The sequence below is a fragment of the Phytophthora sojae genome, assembly GCF_000149755.1.
Source record: "Phytophthora sojae unplaced genomic scaffold PHYSOscaffold_14, whole genome shotgun sequence".
Taxonomy (NCBI): Eukaryota; Oomycota; class Peronosporomycetes; order Peronosporales; family Peronosporaceae; genus Phytophthora; species Phytophthora sojae.
The window spans coordinates 66,956-81,521 of NW_009258128.1; the positions used below are offsets into that span (position 1 = coordinate 66,956).

Here is a 14,566-nt window from a genome sequence, read left to right on the forward strand (position 1 = left end):
ACGCTCGCTGAAGTTGCTCGGCCCTCGACTTTTCATGCATTGATTGCCGGCCAATCGTCGTGCAGACTTCAACTTCAACTTCGTCCAAACATTCTCCAGTATTGTTTGGGTGTGAGACGGGCCGGGCAGCATTGTTGTTGGTTTGGCAGCAGACTACATGTATACATGATCTCTATAATGCTGTTGCGCTCGTTGTTGAGGATGCCTGCAACCACCATAATTGCACTGTGTTGCGGGTTGGCCGCTGCGCCGGGCCCAGCTCATTACCAGGCGGTTAATCGCAGCCACCAACTGGATCGGCACGCCATATGAAGCTCTGAACGTCATGACCAACGGATCTCGCAGACGCACGATGCTCGCCGCGCGTACGCGCTTGGGCGCACCATGATAAGGCTCCTTAGTGACTCATGGCCGAAAGGCGTCTTCAACCGACCGGCTCCGCTCGCTATATGTGAGCGCTGCCACCTCCCAGCAATCGCATACGCGTTGACACACACGAGCCGAATGACAAACGCTTGGTAGTCAAACGATACGTAGATTTACTTAACAACAAAACATGGGTAACGCTACGGGTTTGCGCGGGTCAAGCGCAGCGAGTGCACATACGGCCTTGATCACGCGAAACAGTCAATAACACGGTACATCGATCTTCTTCAGACTGGAGGCGGCTGGTGGCCCATCAGTGGTGGGTCGGCCGATCGATTGATCGATCGATCGATCGATCGACCGGTTGGTGGGTGTGCCGACGCAACTTACTCCGAGCGCAGCTTGCGGTACTGGGTCGCCGCACCAGCATTCGCCCTGGCGCTTGCGCTCGCACTCGCGGAGGCGCCAGCACCAGCGTTCGCTGCACCAGCAGCACCAGCGTTGCCCACGGCGCCGCCATTGTAGCCATTGTAGACGCCAACGTTGTTGTAGCCATTGTAGCCATTGTAGCCGACGCCCACGCCACCCACACCGACGCCTACACCGCCGAGCCCGACGCCCACACCACCGACGCCGACGCCAACGCCACCCAGGCCCACACCAACGCCGTGTCCGTAGTATCCGGCAGGGTAGCCGTAGAGGCCAACGCCGAGATGTCCAAACGTCTGGGCAGCTTGTTGCTCCGCGTGCACGCCGCTCGAGAGTGCCGCGACGGCGAGGCACAGGACGGCGATCTTGTTGTTGTTGCCGATCATGGTGTTACGTTGAGTGATGTTGGTTGGGTAGTTGATAGGAAGACGTAGTGGAGCTCGATTTAACGAGAGAAAGAGAGAGAGGAGAGGATGGTCTCTTGTGGCTTGGTAGTTGACTCGAGAGAGAAGAACGAGGAATGAACTCGGAGGAGCAGGCAGGCCGACAGCCTCTTGCGCGTGCTACATTGGCTCCGCTACGCTGCAATATCGAAAGCCGGTCACAAGGCATTGCAATCACAGCAGCCTGCGCTCGTGTGAGGGTCATGATGACCACCACCACCACCATCAAAAACAGCAGCAGGCAGCACCCTTCATTCGAGCAGGTGTAGATCTTCCAAAGCTTGAAGTGGGCTCGACTCGAGGTGCACTCGACTTGAGGTGCGGAGGCCCAGATGGATACGCATCTATCTATCTTCTTTCGCGCAAGGCTCGAGGCGATGAATTCATGTGTGTTGACCATATATATCGAGAACGAGCCGCCAGGCCAGATGGCTGGCGGCGAACTAGTATTGCATTGCGCTGCTGCGACGGCGGCTGAGACCGTTCACACATACACAGTCAAGAGGCCAGGCTACTCCAGCAGCAGTACGGGCGTGCCTCCTTATTGCGAGCGAGGCAAGTACGCTCGCTGAAGTTGCTCGGCCCTCGACTTTTCATGCATTGATTGCCGGCCAATCGTCGTGCAGACTTCAACTTCAACTTCGTCCATACATTCTCCAGTATTGTTTGGGTGTGAGACGGGTCGGGCAGCATTGCTGTTGGTTTGGCAGCAGACTGCACGTATAGATGATCCCTGTAGTGCTGTTGCGCTCGTTGTTGGGGGGGCTTGACCGGTATTGTCGGGATTATCGTGGGACCAAAAGCCACCAACTGCCACCAAAAGTCACCAAAAACCACCATGTCCTGACATCTGTCCTGGGACCCCCGACAAATATAACAGCCAATAGGAGACAACATTCAGCAATCTCGCCAGAAGCAGCAAGTTGATGCCAACAAGATCAGTAACCGTCACTGCCGTGGAGGCACTGCGGGCCCGCAAGCTCGGACGGTGCATGAAGTAAGTGCTGCAGATCCTAATGAGATGTATGCGGTGACCTATGTTCTTAACTATTCGATTTGCTTGTGCTGATATGGCAGCATACTTTAGTGGTGATGTGAAGCCGACTACTGAGCGGGACAGACTTACCACAGCTAGCCGTATCAAGTGGCTGCTCAGAGCTGCTGCGGCCTCTACTCTGACTAGTGCTATGGCTAACAAGAACAGGGGGCGAGGCCTTGATCGTGCTAGGCATCCTGCATCACTGTTGCACTAGATCTATCCGCGTTGATATGGTTTCGGCGACTCAGCTGGCGCAAAGCGCAAGCAAGCTCACGGAAGCCAACGTACCGTAGACGATTGAGGCTCACTTCGCCGGCGTTCTTTCAGTTGGGGATCGACTCCAACTCGTGCTATGTGAAGGTACATACTCATTTTCAAATGCGTTGTGGGGTGTGCTAATTACTAAGATACTGCTACTTGTTGTATATTGATGTAGACGTTTAGCTGGTGGCAAGCGGATTTATTCAGCATGAAAAGAAACTGGTAATAGACTGCATTGGTGCTGATTGGCGGTGCATGCAGTTCGGATTGGTGCTGTTGGGTCCACATCCACGCTTTCGTTTGTTGCAGCTTGCGCACGCTGGGCCTGTTGGCCGTGCACGTTGAGCGTTTGACTGTGTACAAATGCAGGTGGTACAGGTGCTGGGTTTGAAGATACACTCCCGGATACCGGTGCTGCTGTTGGCACGCTGTTGCCTTCTGCTGCCTGTAGCACTTCGCGCCGTTTACGCTCTGCATTGAGTCGACAACGAAGTTTGTTCAAATCCAAGCTTCCGGACGGGTGCATCTGCTGGTATTTTGCGACGATACTCGGCCACTTTCCGTGAGCCCCTTTTCGAAAACTAGCCGCGTGCTCCAGCAGAGCATCTAGAGTGGTTTCGTCTAGAATTTCAAACCGACTTCTTTTTGGTGAGTGTGGAGCTTCTTGGCTACTTGAATTACTGGGGTTGGTCACACACACAGCCATGCCAAATTGTAGCTGCTGTGTAGAAGCATCTACCGGTGCAAGAGGTTTCGGTGGACGAGATACTTTATTGTCTGTGAACGGATCTTGCGCGAGTGCCTCTACGGAGGCGTTTGGAGGTTGGATGGAGTTACACGAAGAAGTGTTGAGTTCGACACCTTCATCTCTGCGACGCTTGTAGCTTACGGACCGGCGCAAAGAATCCCAGCGTCGCTCCAGAAATTCACCACTCTTCTGATTAGTTCCCGAGCATGTGTAGGCGGCAAAATCGTACACGGAGCGGTAGACTTGCTTGACGTGCTTAATACCGACCGGTAATCGAAGTAGCTGGAACGGTTCTTCCTGCAGAGCCTTTTCTTTCGGCAAATTGGTTTCATCATCGAGCTTAGTGGATCCTTTCAATACGAGCATGCGAGAGACACTGGATACCACCTTCGCTGAAGGCTGCTTAAGTTGCGAGTCGATTACAACAAGTCTGTGAGCAATGGCACGGAAGCCTCGTTTCTTAATGTCCAGATTGGGCATCGTTGACCACAACGACCGACCAGAGCCGACACGCTGGCGGTAGATACGACCAGTGCCTCCACGATACTACCACAGCAGCGCTGAAATAGCGCGAGATCACGCCCGTCGTCCTCGCCAACCGTCCCCACCAGTCTGTCCTCATCCACCGAAGGCTCTCGCACGCCGTCGCTGTGCTCCAGCCCGATGGAGCCGCAGTACTTTGTCGGTAGGTCGTCGGCAACGCCGGCACGTACAGAATGACATCGCCACTCGCCTCGGCCTCCGTGCTGCCATCAAACGCGACGCTCGGCCCACTCCACGCTACTCCTCGACGTGGCTTGCCGCCAACATCATTCCGACCAGCACGTCTATGCCGGCGACATGCCGGTCTCAGCGCACAAAGCGCTTCTTGTTCATATCACTGCGCCAAAAAGCTTGTTGTGAGCGGTGCGTTGCATTCTGTGAACAGAGCTACACCGGATGTCGACACCTACACTTATTCATGGTACTGTCGGATCCTCGAATCGACAGCTTGCAGCCAACAACAGTAGCTCACGCTACTGGCGGCCACTCCACCAGCCCTTGTAGCCAACAACAGTAGCTCACGCTACCGGCGGCTACTCCACGGCAGGCCTGGATGCAGCTTGTCAGCGGCGTGAACGTCCCCCGCATCCCCCGAAGTGCTTCAGCGCAGCAGCCGCCAGCGGCCGGCATTTTTGTCTCACGGATTTATGGCACATGGTACCACAATTGGCGTCCTTCCACCACAGATGGTACATGGTACCATAATCACGTCCTTCCAGCACAGATGCGAGCCGGCGCTGCCGACAACTGACCGACATAGTACCGCGGCTCCATCGGCCTAGAGCACAACGACGGCATGCAAGAGCCTTCGGTGGATGAGGACACGCGTCTCTGGTCGTTGTGGGCAACGATGTGAACAAGAAGTGCTTTGTGTGCTGCGGTCGGCATGTCGCCGGCTTAGACGTGCTGGTCGGAATGATGTTGGCGGCAAGCCACGTCGAGGAGTAGCGTGGAGTGGGCCGAGCGTCGCGTTTGATGGCAGCACGGAGGCCGAGGCGAGTGGCGATGTCATTCTGTACGTGCCGGCGTTGCCGACGACCTACCGACAAAGTACTGCGGCTCCATCGGGCTGGAGCACAGCTACGGCGTGCGAGAGCCTTCGGTGGATGAGGACAGACTGGTGGGGACGGTTGGCGAGGACGACGGGCGTGATCTCGCGCTATTGCAGCGCTGCCGTGGTAGTATCGTGGCACGGCTTGTTTCCACAAGCACTGCTTGTTTGCACAAGCAGGTGGACGGCAGCGCCAGCGCGCGGCACCTCGACGACAACAACACCCTCGTGGCCGTGTTTATCACGCGCGGATCCGCAGCGACCACATCCGAGTTGCTGGGCAGGGGGCCTCTTCTGCCTCATATACGTATTGCCTGCTCTTTTCCGCTGCATTAGTTGAAGGCGCTGATGAACAGCTTCTCGGTGCTCAATGAACAGGACAAGGACAAGACGCTGGACTACGACGCCTACTTTGTCTCGCAGGAGACGCTGAACCTGATCGCGGTCAAGACGGGCGCTAGCATCGCGTTCGTGGCCACCAAGACGTTCGGCACGCGGTCCCGTTGGTGTGCGTAGGCAACAGCGACAGGACGGTCGACTTCTTCGCACGCTGAGCGGTAACGTCCGGTACTGAAAGCCGGCCAAGGACCCCAACGTGCCCCCGTGTTTTTCGAGCAGAAGAACGTCGTCGGCTTGAGGGTGGCGAGGTCCAAGATCAAGAGCATGCCGTTCCGCACGTTCAGTGGCGTGACGTCCAAGGACACGACGCTGAGTGGCCTGACCATCGACAACCGCGCCGGCAACGGCATTACTAAGAACACCGGCGGGGACAGTCACCAAGATGGAGTTGCACGGCGCGATGTTGGTGCTCTTCTTGAAGGTGCCCGTGATGTGGCAGGCGACTGCTGCTGCAGCTGGGTCGGCCGATCCTGTTGCTGCTGCTTGGAGACTGCAAATCGGTACTCATTTTGGGAAAAGCCCTCCCAACGCACCGCTCTCAGCACGATTTTTGGAGCTGCGGACGGCATCTGGGAGCCGCAGGTAAACATGGGAGGGGACCGGGAGGTTCCTGTTGTGGCGGATTACGTCGCGGAATGGCCTGGAGTGGCCCGAGTTGCGTGTGATTCGGTAGCACGGTGACCGAGTCGAGCGCCAATGCACACTGGCGCTGTTGAGGCCATGCCCATAATAACAACACTCTGCGAGAGAGGGGACTCTGTGGTGCTGCAGATGGATGATACCGGTGGCAAGCTGCGTCGAGCACTGATCCGATATTCGTCCCGTGAGCAGATGCATTGATCAAGGCGAGTGAGGATGCGTTCGTAAACGAGTTCGAGCTTGACATCCTCATGCCAGTGCTGTCGACACCTGCCAAAAAACGATTGCTGCTCCAATCGCCCTAATGGCGCTGCGAAGGGGATATAAAGCTAGTAGCTTCAAGCTACACAAGACGGTTTGGGGCGGGTGACGACGGTTGAACCGAACATGGCATTAGAAAACAGGACAGACCGGCATTGACAGGATTTTATAGTCGAATACTGTTGAAATACAAACTAATTACAAAAAAATCAAAAGAAAATGTATACGCATTCATTGTCGAGGGCTACTAGCAATTGGGGTGGTTAACCGCCAAGTCCGTGCGAGGATTGTTTCGAGCTGCGTCGCTTTCCTGTAGGTTTCCGGAACTGCAATTTCTTGTCAAGGTTCACCGGGATACTCTTTCCACAATCCCAGTGCTCATGCCAAATTGCATAGCACGACTTCTTTTCGCCGAATGACTCATGCCGCACCATTTGGCAGAGATAAACACTAAGAAACAAAACACTGTGAGTTTAATACCCCGCGAGTAAAATCAATGAAACTTCACTTACTCGCCGGTGTGACCGTTCGAACAAGCCCGACAGTACCACTTGGTATTTTCCCCCCTCTTTCCTTGTGGGGCCAGTAAGCTGCAGACCTTACACGCTCGATGCATCCGCTTGCGGTTAGGATTTCCGACTTCACCTTGAAAGTCTTGCGTTTCAGTGGGTTCATGGTTCGACAAATTTACCCTTCGACCCGCGGGTCTACACGGGACAACCAATGGGGGTTGAAATGGCTTTTAGAGGAACAATGCCATGTTAGCAATCGCTTCACTGTCAAAAGAAAACAAAAACTGCTGCAAATAACGTACCATCGGTGATTCCAGCATATCTTCTGGTTGGTTTGCCAGAAGTTGGGCATGTAGCGTTGTGAGAAATCCCGAATAACTCAAGCCAGACTTTCCTAGTCTCTGGTTGTGCTCCCGGTGGAAATGTAAGCGTTAACGAGCGCTATGTCAAGCAACCCCAGGAACAGACTTCAGGAAAAGTTAGCAAACTCTCAACAAGCAACCAAAATTCCCGTCGTACTTACGTCTTGTAGTACTTCTTGAATTTGAATGCCTGCTGAAGTGAAAACAGCTGAAGTCAAAGTTGATCGTGAATATCAACACCTCCCATGTTGTTATGGTGGTCTTTTACCAATTTCGGGCAAGGAATATCGGTGGGTTCGCCTTCCACCCAGGTTTTTCAAACTACAAGATAAGCAATAACAACAGACCGCCAACATTAGATTAGATGACAATTCAACCAATGTATGCAAAGCACCAACCTGTAGTTAGCTGCTGCACACTGGCACCTGTCGCAAGAAAATGAACAGGCTTCGAGTCCCACCAGCAACACGCTAGCATATCGGGAGCTGCTTTGCATCGGGTCAGAAGATATGATCCGCGAGGAATATCACTGGGCCGTTTCGTGCGCTGTTCTTTCAGGTCCGATGGAAACCCAATGCGTCGGGTCTGAATTGTACCCACAGGTAGATCTTGCTCGATAGTAGTTCAAGCGCCAGCGCGACAGACGTATAGAACCTATCAATGACAACAATTCGATATTCTTGGCGCTCGCTTGGAAGAACTTTGTCTAGATTTCGTAGAACTGCGGCCGGTCCAGATTTGTCGTCAATTGTTTGTTTACCACCGAGATGAGCCTTTTTCCACAGTAGACTTCCAGTCTAACAATGTGCGCACATTACCACAGGTTAGTTTAGTAGATTCGTTCCTGTAAACAGAGTTTAATACATTACCTCATGCAGTAGGACGTGCGCGGACAGCAAGTCATAAAAAGCTTCGTTCCCCATTTATGAGGTTTATCCTTCATAAACATCCGTGTCCCGTTGAATTTCGAATGGGAAGGAATCATTCCCTCGTCAACCGAATGTGGCCGACATTATTTACGTACACCCAGTGTACTGGGTGTACAGTACTTAAAAGTACAGATTTCGATCCTAAGAGCACTGCCACCTGGTGGAGGCAAAAGCTAAAGCCTGTGATTAGTCAATTAGGGTGTATGGCATAACATATAGAAGGTGATAGCATAGGTAATTCGGTACTTGCCACTACGTGCGAGATCACGCCCCTCGTCCTCGCCAACCGTCCCCACCACTCTGTCCTCATCCACCGAAGGCTCTCGCACGCCGTCGCTGTGCTTCAGGCCGATGGAGCCGCAGTACTGTGTTCGGCAACGCCCGCTCGTACAGAATCGCATTGCCCATCGACTCGGCCACAGTGCCACCGGAGATCGCGAATCTCGAGCTAAGCTTACCCGATGCCAATCTTCGACACAGATTATGTAGTGCAGCTAGTGTCGATGGTTTGCCTACCGCGCTCGCGAGGACGACGAACCCTTCAGGCTACCCGGTCGTTCATTGTACTAGGGTTTTCCAGGAACCTGAATCAGTAACTAGAAGACATTGAGCAAGGGCAGTAAGTTGTGAACTTACCCTGTAAAGGAATACATGAAGGTTTGCCGTCCTCTTAGTGTGCGTTTTAGTTTGTGAGCTCGATGCCGGAACCCACTACAAAGATACTTTTAGTTGAAAAAGGAAAGATGACTTAGATGATCGACGGCCATGGCCGGACAAGTGAAGAAGATAGTCATTGGCGAAGTGATGGTTGCGCCGGCGGTGGTTCCGCGCGCGCTGCAGCCGATCTTCGCGATCGTGAACTCACCTATGTCTTGCGAGAAGCACTGCTGGAGTGCCGTAAGGAATACTTGGGGACACGGAGGCGTGGTACAAGTTTTTTTTAATTTGTTGCGGGTTTGACGACTATCTACTTCCGATACTGCGCGCTGCAGCGGCCTCGCCTACGGGATGCGTGACGAACCCGCAGTAGTAGCCCATCGGAGGCTAGATACAAGTCGGCGAACGAAGATGTGAAGGCGGTGTTGCGGCCGGTGCACAACTCGTTCGATGAGAACTTGTTGGAGACGATGTGCGAGACCCGATGGAACGTGGACTCCGAGGACTTGACGAACGAGCTCTTGGTGTAAAAATCACGGGGATGACGGCGAGCCTGAAGAACAGGGAACTGCAGACATGGACGGGATGATCGGTGACGAGGTGAAGCTCAACACTTCGATCTTCGACGTCGAGGCCAAGGTGACGGCGTACTTCTTGTCAACGAGATCATTATAAGCAACGGCATGCACGACCTTTTCGTTAGGTAGGAATGTGTAAAGCAGGTTATTGAAGGAGGAAGTTATTGCCGGAGGACTTGGGCAAGAAGGTGAAGAACGAGCTCGAGTATCGAAGTGGCGAAGCCAAGCGCGAGGAAATTGTACTCTGTGGTGAGTGCTCTTGCGTTAGCCGGACAAGGAGACCCGTGCGATCAAGGAACTAGGACCCTGAAGAGAGAAGTCTGGAAGGTTTCCTAGGGGTGCCAGCTCCCGTTCAAGTTTTCGTCAGATCAAGACCAGAATCACACTACTGTCAAGCTCCTAACAGCGTCAACTGCGCGCTTGCATCAGCGAAACCTGATCAAGTTCCTAGTAGCGTCAACCGCGCGCTTGCACCAGCGGGATACCGTCTGCAGCGCACAATGCCTTGGGATCACATCAGCGCCGACAACGACTAGCCTCAGCACCCTTGTTCTAGACGGGCGGGACACCACATCCATCGAGTACTCTACGTCACTCTATGCCGTCGTCAGACGGTAAGGGATACATATTGCGGATATATGTGTATGGTGCGCCACTTGATTATGTTCCTGGCATGCGTCGACAGCACCAACATGAGTCGCAAAGTCGCTATGGCGCCGCCAGTTCTCAGCTCCGTCTACAGGAACTGCAAGCCGAGCAGTCGCCGACCAGTCGGTACCGACACCGTGCTGTATTGACTCAATACGAAGCGCACCGAGATGACCGGATTCTACTGAAAGTCAAAATGACGAATCGGCCAAACGTTGCTACATGTCCACTCCATAAGTAGCCGGGATACTACAACTATGAAATGGACGAACGAAAATTGGCAATACGAATTCGAATCCACTTGACTTCATCTTCTGGAGATGGCGCCAGACAGCATCAGCAATACCAGACAGACAACTTCAGCAGCTACAGACGTAGCATTGGCGTGGGTTCGATTGGCTGGGTTTGCTTGGTGACGCATCCGAGATACACTCGCAATTCGTGTTGTACAGTATATTAGAAAATGAGCTCGTACGGATTTTTCGCGAAATGTTTTATGTAATTACGTGATGGGTAATTGTTTTTACGACGTTTTTACGAAATGGGTCTTTGTGCCCAAATTGAGATTACTGGCTCCTGCGCGTTTGATGTCACCCCTCCTGCATTTCATACAAACAATATGACTGTTTTGGACGTCGATAACCCAGATGTCGCCCTTCCTCTTTTCTATTCAAAACATAAAATGTTTTCGCATGTCAACCCGTGGATATGTCGCTTATCCCCAACTAATATTTATTTTAAGAGTTGCTTGACACGTCAACATTTTACCGTGGGATCGGCGCTACGAAAGCGTCATTCAAAATATTTCCTCGCCGTGAAAGTGCTGCTGCAGCAGAGCAAGACAGGACGTGGGTCACAGCATCACTCGTCGAGAAGGCTCAAGGCTAGTGGAGTGTCAAATTCTATCTCGGTTGTTTCACGAATGTGATGCCAAGACGCTCCTGCGTTTGCCGTCGACGCTCCTCCTGGAGTTTTGTACTGAGAGAGGATGCTGTTCTCAACGGTGCCGGGCAGCTCCGTGCACGTCATGGTGCTTTCAATCAAGCCCAGAGGCGCCCTGGCGAAATTGAAGTTCCACAATTGCAGACTGAACGCATGGAATTTTACATGTAGATGTACAGTACTATTACAAGCAATTATATCGCCCGTATCGTGTTTAATCCTATTAGAGAATCAATAGCGATGCGTTCTAGCATACAGTCGTGTACAATGCGCGTCTTGTAATCGGATCACTGTCCTGCCAATGGCAGTGTACAGTAGTCAATCAATGTAGAGCGTTGTTATTCGATGCCGTGGACTTGGCAGCGCCAGCATGCATTGCACTCGACTCTGTTGGTTACTACGCGACTCGGGCCACTCCAGGCCATTCTTCGACGCAATCGTCCAGGACAGGAGCCTCCCGTTCCCCTCCCTTGTTCACCTGCGGCGCCTAGATGCCGTCCGCAGCGCCAAAAAGCTTGTTGAGAGCGGTGCGTTGCGATCTGTGAACAAAGCTACACCGGATGTCGACACCTACACTTATTCATGGTACTGTCGGATCCTCGAATCGGCAGCTTGCAGCCAACAACAGTAGCTCACGCTACTGGCGGCCACTCCACCAGCCCTTGTAGCCAACAACAGTAGCTCACGCTACTGGCGGCCACTCCACCAGCCCTTGTAGCCAACAACAGTAGCTTACGCTACCGGCGGCTACTCCACGGCCGGCCTCGATGCAGCTTGTCAGCGGCGTGAACCTCCCCCGCATCGCCCGAAGTGCTTCAGCGCAGCAGCCGCCAGCGGCCGGCATTTTTGTCTCACGGATTTATGGCACATGGTACCACAATTGGCGTCCTTCCACCACAGATGGTACATGGTACCATAATCGCGTCCTTCCAGCACAGATGCGAGCCGGCGCTACCGAAAACCGATCGACGCAGTACCGCGGCTCCATCGGCCTGGAGCACAGCGACGGCGTGCGAGAGCCTTCGGTGGATGAGGACAGACCGGTGAGCAAAGCAGGCGAGGACGAGGAACGTGATCTCGCGCTATTTCAGCGCTGCTGTGGTAGTATCGTGGTGGCACTGCTCGTGTCCACGGCCACCGTGTCGGCTCCGGTCGGTCGTTGGGGGCAGTGATGTGAACAAGAAGCGCTTTGTGCGCTGAGACCGGCATGGCGCCGGCATAGACGTGCTGGTCGGAATGATGTTGGCGGCAAGCCACGTCGAGGAGTAGCGTGGAGTGGGCCGAGCGTCGCGTTTGATGGCAGCACGGAGGCCGGGGCGAGTGGCGATGTCATTCTGTACGTGCCGGCGTTGCCGTCAACCGATCGACGCAGTATCGCGGCTCCATCGGCCTGGAGCACAGCGACGGTGTGCGAGAGCCTTCGGTGGATGAGGATAGACCGGTGAGCAAAGCAGGCGAGGACGAGGAACGTGATCTCGCGCTATTTCAGCGCTGCTGTGGTAGTATCGTGGTGGCACTGCTCGTGTCCACGGCCACCGTGTCGGCTCCGGTCGGTCGTTGGGGGCAGTGATGTGAACAAGAAGCGCTTTGTGCGCTGAGACCGGCATGGCGCCGGCATAGACGTGCTGGTCGGAATGATGTTGGCGGCAAGCCACGTCGAGGAGTAGCGTGGAGTGGGCCGAGCGTCGCGTTTGATGGCAGCACGGAGGCCGGGGCGAGTGGCGATGTCATTCTGTACGTGCCGGCGTTGCCGTCAACCGATCGACGCAGTATCGCGGCTCCATCGGCCTGGAGCACAGCGACGGTGTGCGAGAGCCTTCGGTGGATGAGGACAGACCGGTGAGCAAAGCAGGCGAGGACGAGGAACGTGATCTCGCGCTATTTCAGCGCTGCTGTGGTAGTATCGTGGTGGCACTGCTCGTGTCCACGGCCACCGTGTCGGCTCCGGTCGGTCGTTGGGGGCAGTGATGTGAACAAGAAGCGCTTTGTGCGCTGAGACCGGCATGGCGCCGGCATAGACGTGCTGGTCGGAATGATGTTGGCGGCAAGCCACGTCGAGGAGTAGCGTGGAGTGGGCCGAGCGTCGCGTTTGATGGCAGCACGGAGCCCGGGGCGAGTGGCGATGTCATTCTGTACGTGCCGGCGTTGCCGTCAACCGATCGACGCAGTATCGCGGCTCCATCGGCCTGGAGCACAGCGACGGTGTGCGAGAGCCTTCGGTGGATGAGGACAGACCGGTGAGCAAAGCAGGCGAGGACGAGGAACGTGATCTCGCGCTATTTCAGCGCTGCTGTGGTAGTATCGTGGTGGCACTGCTCGTGTCCACGGCCACCGTGTCGGCTCCGGTCGGTCGTTGGGGGCAGTGATGTGAACAAGAAGCGCTTTGTGCGCTGAGACCGGCATGGCGCCGGCATAGACGTGCTGGTCGGAATGATGTTGGCGGCAAGCCACGTCGAGGAGTAGCGTGGAGTGGGCCGAGCGTCGCGTTTGATGGCAGCACGGAGGCCGGGGCGAGTGGCGATGTCATTCTGTACGTGCCGGCGTTGCCGTCAACCGATCGACGCAGTATCGCGGCTCCATCGGCCTGGAGCACAGCGACGGTGTGCGAGAGCCTTCGGTGGATGAGGACAGACCGGTGAGCAAAGCAGGCGAGGACGAGGAACGTGATCTCGCGCTATTTCAGCGCTGCTGTGGTAGTATCGTGGTGGCACTGCTCGTGTCCACGGCCAACGTGTCGGCTCCGGTCGGTCGTTGGGGGCAGTGATGTGAACAAGAAGCGCTTTGTGCGCTGAGACCGGCATGGCGCCGGCATAGACGTGCTGGTCGGAATGATGTTGGCGGCAAGCCACGTCGAGGAGTAGCGTGGAGTGGGCCGAGCGTCGCGTTTGATGGCAGCACGGAGGCCGGGGCGAGTGGCGATGTCATTCTGTACGTGCCGGCGTTGCCGTCAACCGATCGACGCAGTATCGCGGCTCCATCGGCCTGGAGCACAGCGACGGTGTGCGAGAGCCTTCGGTGGATGAGGACAGACCGGTGAGCAAAGCAGGCGAGGACGAGGAACGTGATCTCGCGCTATTTCAGCGCTGCTGTGGTAGTATCGTGGTGGCACTGCTCGTGTCCACGGCCACCGTGTCGGCTCCGGTCGGTCGTTGGGGGCAGTGATGTGAACAAGAAGCGCTTTGTGCGCTGAGACCGGCATGGCGCCGGCATAGACGTGCTGGTCGGAATGATGTTGGCGGCAAGCCACGTCGAGGAGTAGCGTGGAGTGGGCCGAGCGTCGCGTTTGATGGCAGCACGGAGGCCGGGGCGAGTGGCGATATCATTCTGTACGTGCCGGCGTTGCCGTCAACCGATCGACGCAGTATCGCGGCTCCATCGGCCTGGAGCACAGCGACGGTGTGCGAGAGCCTTCGGTGGATGAGGACAGACCGGTGAGCAAAGCAGGCGAGGACGAGGAACGTGATCTCGCGCTATTTCAGCGCTGCTGTGGTAGTATCGTGGTGGCACTGCTCGTGTCCACGGCCACCGTGTCGGCTCCGGTCGGTCGTTGGGGGCAGTGATGTGAACAAGAAGCGCTTTGTGCGCTGAGACCGGCATGGCGCCGGCATAGACGTGCTGGTCGGAATGATGTTGGCGGCAAGCCACGTCGAGGAGTAGCGTGGAGTGGGCCGAGCGTCGCGTTTGATGGCAGCACGGAGCCCGGGGCGAGTGGCGATGTCATTCTGTACGTGCCGGCGTTGCCGTCAACCGATCGACGCA

The 14,566-nt window shown here is 55.3% G+C and overlaps 3 protein-coding genes across 3 annotated transcripts; 2 read left to right on the forward strand and 1 right to left on the reverse strand.

Annotated features, from left to right (window-relative positions):
* Positions 1–5,228: 5,228 nt before the first annotated feature.
* PHYSODRAFT_258824 (hypothetical protein) lies at positions 5,229–6,119 on the forward strand (the record flags this gene model as incomplete). Its single annotated transcript, XM_009539663.1, has 3 exons — positions 5,229–5,382; positions 5,467–5,861; positions 6,027–6,119. 3 exons carry the CDS (start codon positions 5,229–5,231, stop codon positions 6,117–6,119), a joined length of 642 nt encoding a protein of 213 aa, XP_009537958.1.
* A 323-nt stretch (positions 6,120–6,442) lies between these two features.
* On the reverse strand, positions 6,443–6,804 carry PHYSODRAFT_531980 (hypothetical protein; the record flags this gene model as incomplete). The annotated part of the gene is made up of 2 exons (XM_009539664.1): positions 6,443–6,629; positions 6,692–6,804. Coding segments are annotated over 2 exons (300 nt in total), but the record flags the coding sequence as incomplete, so codon positions are not given.
* Positions 6,805–8,747: 1,943 nt separating this feature from the next.
* PHYSODRAFT_341370 (hypothetical protein) lies at positions 8,748–14,417 on the forward strand (the record flags this gene model as incomplete). The annotated part of the gene is made up of 12 exons (XM_009539665.1): positions 8,748–8,879; positions 9,038–9,163; positions 9,192–9,295; positions 9,372–9,456; positions 11,782–11,958; positions 12,180–12,356; positions 12,578–12,754; positions 12,976–13,152; positions 13,374–13,550; positions 13,772–13,948; positions 14,170–14,346; positions 14,397–14,417. The coding sequence occupies 12 exons, from the start codon at positions 8,748–8,750 to the stop codon at positions 14,415–14,417; spliced, it is 1,707 nt and encodes a 568-aa protein (XP_009537960.1).
* Between the last annotated feature and the right edge of the window lie 149 nt (positions 14,418–14,566).